Raw genomic sequence first — 7,215 nt, 5'->3', positions numbered from 1 at the left:
ACCATTTTGAATTTGTTGCCGAGCCAAACCGATGTTGCCTTGTTGTTTCCACTTAAGTTAATGTATACTGACATCAGCGGTGTCTCATTGGTCCGTGATGACCTCACTTTTACCTCATTGGCTCCCTGTCCTTCCCATTGTTCTTTTCGGTATATAATTGCGCTACCACCCGCACTTGAATGTTATTATTATTTTCGTGCTAATAGTCTCTCGCATTCGTTCGCGCAGTCGACAATGAAATTAATTCCCCACGCGGCCATGTAATATCCTCGTTGTAACTTATTTAATAAGTCACTTAAAAGACGGTTATAGATAACTTTCCCAAGCAACGTAAGTGAGAATCCAGGAAAAATTGAGAGCAATTTGTACGACATAAAAATGATTGACCACCAGCTTTAAACAGTGGTATCATGCCAGCAATTTTGAAATGATCAGGAAAATATGATGACAAGAAGGCAAGTGTATTACTTTGGCTGAGTTTGCTGTGGAGAAAGTTAGACCCTTTAAATCCGCCTGTATCTTGCAGATAATTCAGGCTTTAAAAGTTTGGTTTAAATCAGACAAAGGCCTGAAAAAACAAAATCAACCAAAAAGAAGATAGTAGAAAATTGTCTCCTTTAGACTCATAATGACGTGCGCTCTCTTTGGTGTTTTTTGGCTACGTACCTGCAGCATTTGTGGTCAGTGCATTGAATTTCTCGTGCTTTCTTTCTTATTCTTCAAGGTGTGCCCTCTCTTTCAAAGACGACCTTTCAGGTTCTGACAATCAAGAATGGCGGAAAAGAAGATGAACGTTTTCGAGCAGCACATAAAAGAGCTTAGAGTTGCCAGAAAAGAGGAAAACAGAAAAGGGGAGGGTAATGCATATTTCGATCTAGGTGATTATTATTATGGCTTGGCGTATTTTGAACAGGCCAAGAGGGATTACACAGAAGCATTAAGTATTTTTAAGGAAATAGGTTTCAGTGGTGGAGAGGTAAAGGCCTGTGGCAATCTCGGCCTCGCTTATCACAGCCTGGGCAATTTTAAAAAGGCCAGAAAGTACTTCAAGCAACAACTAAGGATTGCAAAAGAAGTAGGGGATCGGAACGAGGAGGCAAAAGCATATTGCAATCTCGGCAACGCTTATCGCTGTCTTGGAAATTTAAAGCAAGCCATAGAGTACTTCAAAGAGGGAAACAGAAAAAGGGAAGGTATTGCATATTTTGAATTGGGCGATTGTTATTTTCATTTGGCTGATTTTAAACAAGCCAAGAGAAATTACACAAGGGCATTAAGCTTTTTGAAAAAAATTGGTTACAAGGAAGGGGAGGGAAAAGCCTATTGCAATCTTGGCAATGCTTCTTACAACTTGGGCAACTTTAAGGAAGCCATAGAGTACCATGAACAAGATCTTAGTATTGCAAAAGAAATAGGGGATAGGGGCGGAGAAAGTAGAGCATATTGCAATCTCGGCAATGCTTATTCCAGTCTGGGCAATCTTAAGCAAGCCCTAGAGTACCAAAAACAAGGTCTTAGTATTGCAAAAGAGGTAGAGGATAGGTTCTGGGAGGGAATGGCCTATGGTAATCTCGGCATCGCTTATCTTAATCTTGGAAATTTTAAGCGAGCTGTGGACTACCACAAACAACATCTTAGTATTGCGAAAGAAGTAGGGGATAGAGCCTGGGAGGGAAGAGCCTATGGCAATCTCGGCAACGCTTATTGCTGTCTCGGCAATTTCAAGCAAGCCATAGAGTGCCACAAACATGATCTTAGTATTGCGAAAGAAAAAGGGGATAGGGCCGGGGAGGGAATGACCTATGGTAATCTCGGGAACGCTTATTACAAACTCGGCAATTTTAAGCAAGCCATAGAGTCTCACGAAAGAACTCTTGGTATTGCAAAAGAAGTAGAGGATAGAGCCAGCGAGGGTAAGGCCTATCGAAATCTTGGCAACGCTTATCACAGTCTGGGCAATTTTAAGGAAGCCATAAAGTACCATGAACAAGATCTTAGTATTACCAAAGAAGTAGAGGATAGGGCCGGAGAGGGTAAAGCCTATCGCAATCTCGGCAACGCTTATCACAGTCTGGGCAATTTTAAGGAAGCCCTGAAGTACCACAAACAAGATCTTAGCATTGCGAAAGAAGTAGGGGATAGGGCCGGGGAGGGTACAGCCTATGGTAATCTCGGCAACGCTTATTACAGTCTGGGCAATTTAAAGGAAGCCATAGAGTACCACAAGCAACATCTTAGTATTGCAAAAGAATTAGGGGATAGGGCCGGGGAGGGTAGAGCCTATGGCAATCTCGGTGGTGCGTATTTCAGTAGGGGTGAGCTTGAAAATGCTCTTCTCTTTAACAAAAAAAATCTTACTATTTCCGAGGAAACGGAGGACTTAGTGGGACAGGGAATCGCTTGTTATGCCCTTGGTGGTGTTCATGAATTTTCAGGCTCCTTGTGCAACGCCATTAATTTTTATCGTCGAAGCATAAAACATTTCGATGAAACAAGGCGTCTTCTTCAGTCACAAGATGCATGGAAAATAAGCTTTCGTGACACAAATCACTTTGCATACACAGCTCTGTGGAGAGCACTTTTAAAGAATGGAGAGGTTGATGAGGCTTTGTATGCTGCTGAACGAGGACGAGCACAGGCTTTGACAGACATTTTGAAGGTGAAGTTTAGCGTTGATGAAGACGTTTCCTCGGCATTTGCGACGAAGGAAACTATCTCTTCTGTGATGAAATATTTACCTACACAAACAGTTTTCACAGCACTTGAAGGGAACACTATCAGTTTTTGGCTCCTGAGAAGAGGAAGCGGAATAACCTTTAGGCAAAAGGAAATCGAAAATGAAAGTGCCGATTCACTGATGGAAACTACCTTGAAACAGATTGGTGTGGGAACTGTTGTCCGGTGTGAGAATCGCACGCTTGACACACTACGCAGCGACTTCCCTTGCAGTAGGGAAGCTGTTGCGGAGACCTTTCAGTTTTTGAGCCTCTCCGTTGATAACGTTTTGCAGCCTATGTATGATGCCTTAATCAGTCCCATTGCAGATTTGCTTCAAGGTGATGACTTAGTATTTGTTCCTGATGGACCATTTTGTTTGGCTCCCTATTCTGCATTGAGTGACTCTGTCAGGATCCGTACCGTTCCCTCGTTGACCGCTTTAAAACTGATCGCAAGTGCACCTGACGACTTCTACAGTAATAGTGAGGCTCTGCTTGTGGGCGATCCGTGGTTAAAAGAAGTCACTGACGAAAACGGTGAACCCATTGCCGAACAGTTGCCGTGCGCGATACAAGAGGTAGAGATGATTGGGGAACTTCTGCAGACCGAGCCTCTCACTGGAAGAAATGCAACGAAAGTTGAGGTTCTGAAAAGAATGAGGTCAGTTGCTTTAGTTCATATTGCGGCACATGGAGATCCGAAATTTGGAGAAATTGCTTTGGCCCCAAATCCTGAACGCACATCCCAGATTCCAGAAAAGGAAGATTTCATGTTAACAATGAGCGATGTTCATGCAGTTGGTCTTCGGGCAAGACTGGTTGTTCTGAGCTCTTGTCACAGTGGCCGGGGAGAGGTGAATTCTGAGGGTGTGGTGGGAATAGCCAGAGCTTTCCTGTGTGCTGGTGCCCGGTCTGTTCTGGTGTCACTCTGGGCAATCGATGATGAGGCAACATTTCTGTTCATGAAAAGTTTCTATCGACACTTGGCAAATAGAAAAAGTGCAAGTTTAGCTCTTCATCATGGTATGAAATCTCTTCGGGAGTCAAAGAAGTATTCTGCAATAAAATACTGGGCACCATTTGTTCTAATTGGCGATGATGTTACGTTTGAATTTGGGCAACAAGAATTTAAAAAGAATGGTGAGTGCTGTTCGAATCTACCTTAGGTATTCTTTTATTGCGGAAAAGACATACGTTGGACAGGTTTGTAATCCCCAAGTTTTGGAGAGTAACAAGTTCTTCGCAGAGAAATATTTTCAAAATCGGTAGCCAATGTAGTTCATTCACAAACTGTCTTTAGGCTAGCCACTGAAATAATTTTTGTCTGCATTCACTGCATCGGGTACATTCCTTTCTGCAGATAACTGTTTGAACCGTGCAATGCACTGACACGAAGTAACTAATTGCCGGTTACCTGTGTTAAGTGAAGTTAGATATTGAGGGCTTGTAGTCTACATGTCACGGGGACACTTCGTTGAATAGCAGTTTTTGCTATTATATATAGACACACGCAATGACGACATTAAAATTTAGCTTGGCAGCGAGGCGTGGAGGACACAAACAAAGTAAAGCTGAATGAACATGTTTATTCATTTGTTTTGTTTGGGTTCTGTAAGCCTCATGAACGAAAGGAATGTATAATTTCCGGTTACCTGTGTAAAGCGAAGTTAGATATTGAAGGCTTACAGTCTACGTGTCATAGGGACACTTAGACAATTGTTAATTGTTCATGCAGTTATGAATGAATGAAAGGAATGTATATTTTCTAGTGGAGGTTTTAGACGAAATGTAGAAGTGATCCTCGCACTTCTCTGGATAATTTATGGAATTCTGTTTAAGACACCTGAAAAATTCAAGCTGCTCAAACAGGATTCGATGGAAGTGCAATGCTCTACCAACTGAGCTATGAAGCCACACATTTTGTAGCAGGTCATTTTGTTGGGCTCATTTAATTGTTCCTGAGAAGGACTTAAATTGTCCAGATAAGTGAGAGGATCACTTGTCCATTTCATCGTTTTTATCGTATCACATGTAATTATTTACAAACAGTGTCATCCATAAAAACAATTTCTTCATTAATTTATGAATCAACGAAATTCCTAATCACCATTTAACCCACTATTTTTTCTCTTTCCTTTTTTCTATTTTTTTCAGAAACGGCATCCGAAAGCTGCGAAAGCTATTTCTTGGATTCTGATGCGACAGTATGCCGTTTTCTTTAATTCAAAAATTGATTAAAGATAATTATATGAGTTATTGAAAGGGTTAAGGCATTCAAACCTCATCAACGGTCAAGGCAGACAAAAGATACGTATTTTTTTTTGCTAGTTTGGTAGATTTAGGGTGTTTCTTTGGAAAAATCTAAATCCGTATTCTTGTATCCAAAAGCGGATTTTGCGAATCTTTGCTAAAATCCGAAAATGGATTTTTAATATTCATGTTACGTGCATTTCTTAGGGAGACCGTTCCGAAAACAGTACGTTTGGCCAGCGGTAGTCTTGTTAAAGTACATAATCTAACCACTTTGCGTGAATCATGGCGAGTTTTCAGTGCGATTTTTTCCTTCAATGCACCCGAAATTTATTGAAAGTCGTAATTTTTTTTGCAGTAGCCTGCGTCGTGGGTAAATTTTTAGAAGCTAAAAACCTAAGAAAGTAGAAATTACCTGATCTCCTAATTAGTAGACATAGAAAGTTTTAAGACTCGAACTTAATTAACACAGAAACGTGGATTTTCTAAGGCGGTGCCACAGAGAAAGTTTTGTTTTTTTTTAATGGGCGATTTCTGAGGCAAATTTCTAGAATTTTATAACGAGATGAAAGTTACCTGACTTACCTCGTAATTAGTCTACATTGGAGGTAAAATGACTAGAATTTTGTATCGGGCAAACTTCAGGTTTAAGGAAACTTCCAGGGCCCGGTTGTTCAAAAGCCGATTAACGCTAATCCCAGATTAAAGATTAATCAAGGAGTTTATTTCTCTATTCCCAAATGCTGTTCAACGCTGATATTTGGCAAAACTTTAGATTAGAGGAAGGCAATCTTGAAAAACAAAATTAGTCAAAAGAAACTTTCACCAAAAAGGTGAAAACATGAAACAAAAGTTTGCGATAAACATGGATTAAGTTAATCATCTTTGGAACAACCGGGCCCAGAAGGCTAAAAACTAGAAAATAAGAGTGATGCTTGATCTCCGTAGTAATATGCATTGAAAGTTTAACGAGTCTTAAGCCCATTCAAACGGTTTCCACTTTTGCTTCAACATTTTGTTGAACCAAATGTTAGAAGTGTTTGAACAACTCGCTCAACGTTGTTGAAATGGTAATAATGTTGAAAGCGAGTTGTATGAAATTTAAACTGAGTTAAACCTTTATTCAACATCGATTCAATGTTTATTTTGTTCTAGAAAATGTCAGATGGAGTTGAAGCCGTCTCAACAGTTCGTTCAACATTTTGTAGAACACACGCATGCTCATAGGTGGCCGTAATTGGACGGGAGAATCTGGTTTCTTGTTCTTAGTTCCTCGCAATCAACATGTTAGCTCAATTGTTGATGCGGTGTTAAACCCATTTGAACGGCCTCCGCACAACTTTTGTTTTTGCTATAAACATCTGCCTACCGTTCAACTTTGTTGAATGCATGGTGAAGCAAAAGTTGAAACCGTTGAAATCTTGATGGGCTATTCGAACTTTCAATGCAAATTAGTTCGGAGATTACGATCAATCTTTAGATTGACCAGTACGTACTAAGTAAGAAATCCCTAAATGCAAACAGGCGGTGTAATTAGCTATCATAGACAAATAGATGATGTCATAGTTTAGTTATTTTGTAAATAAGCATATGAAACCTCTAATGCGGTTTAGAAAAGAAAGCTCTGACTCACAAATTCTTTACTTGCGTAGAATTGCGAGAAGAACTGCGTTGTCCATTTTATTGTCTGTATAATCGTTGTTGATGGGCCAAATGGCCACCGTAACTATAGAGGAATGTACTTAATGGACTTTTCAAATAAGCACTTTTATTGCTTTATTCCAATAAATGAATACATGTAGTCGCTGAAGTGTGCACGTATTTGGTTTTTCCGACAACTGAATATTTTGCAATTTGATTGGTGCATGGTGTTAAGTCCACAACAAAACTGATGGACTTGTCAATCTCTTCCTTCAAGTTAGATAAAAAAGTAACTTCAGCTCTCAGCTATGGAAAGTTGACAATTGCTACTGTAGATAGTTGAGAAAACTAACACTGAAATCCAATGATTTTTGACGAAAGAGAAAAGTACTGCTCGCGCTTATCTCGACAATTGCCCAGACAACTTCTCTCTTTCGTTTATAACCCGCACAAATATTTAACAATTATTCTACAAGAGCGCGCTAGATATGAAGTAACAGATAGCCAACTTGGCTGGTAGAAAATGTTCTTGTTGATAACGAGGGGACAATTAGACAGTGTTCTGGTATTCCAATTGCATCTTGCACGAAAGGTCAGTGAGATCACA

The 7,215-nt window shown here is 40.1% G+C and overlaps 1 protein-coding gene across 1 annotated transcript; it reads left to right on the top strand.

The window, feature by feature from the left end:
- Positions 1-705: 705 nt before the first annotated feature.
- On the top strand, positions 706-5,010 carry LOC138024896 (tetratricopeptide repeat protein 28-like). Its single transcript, XM_068872090.1, has 2 exons — positions 706-3,857; positions 4,872-5,010. Exons 1-2 carry the CDS (start codon positions 773-775, stop codon positions 4,937-4,939), a joined length of 3,153 nt encoding a protein of 1,050 aa, XP_068728191.1. The 5' UTR covers positions 706-772; the 3' UTR covers positions 4,940-5,010.
- Positions 5,011-7,215: the final 2,205 nt, after the last annotated feature.

The sequence above is a fragment of the Montipora capricornis genome, chromosome 11 (assembly GCF_036669925.1).
Source record: "Montipora capricornis isolate CH-2021 chromosome 11, ASM3666992v2, whole genome shotgun sequence".
NCBI classification, from domain to species: domain Eukaryota; kingdom Metazoa; phylum Cnidaria; class Anthozoa; order Scleractinia; family Acroporidae; genus Montipora; species Montipora capricornis.
The sequence above is the reverse complement of the archived record's forward strand: the minus strand, read 5'-3'. Positions and strand labels throughout refer to the sequence as shown.

Excerpts from the sequence above, each read along its gene's own strand:
- LOC138024896 (XM_068872090.1), top strand. The coding sequence starts at position 773 with ATGGCGGAAAAGAAGATGAACGTTTTCGAGCAGCACATAAAAGAGCTT. Across the intron at positions 3,858-4,871 it reads ACAAGAATTTAAAAAGAATG|AAACGGCATCCGAAAGCTGC; the intron begins GTGAGTGCTGTT and ends TATTTTTTTCAG.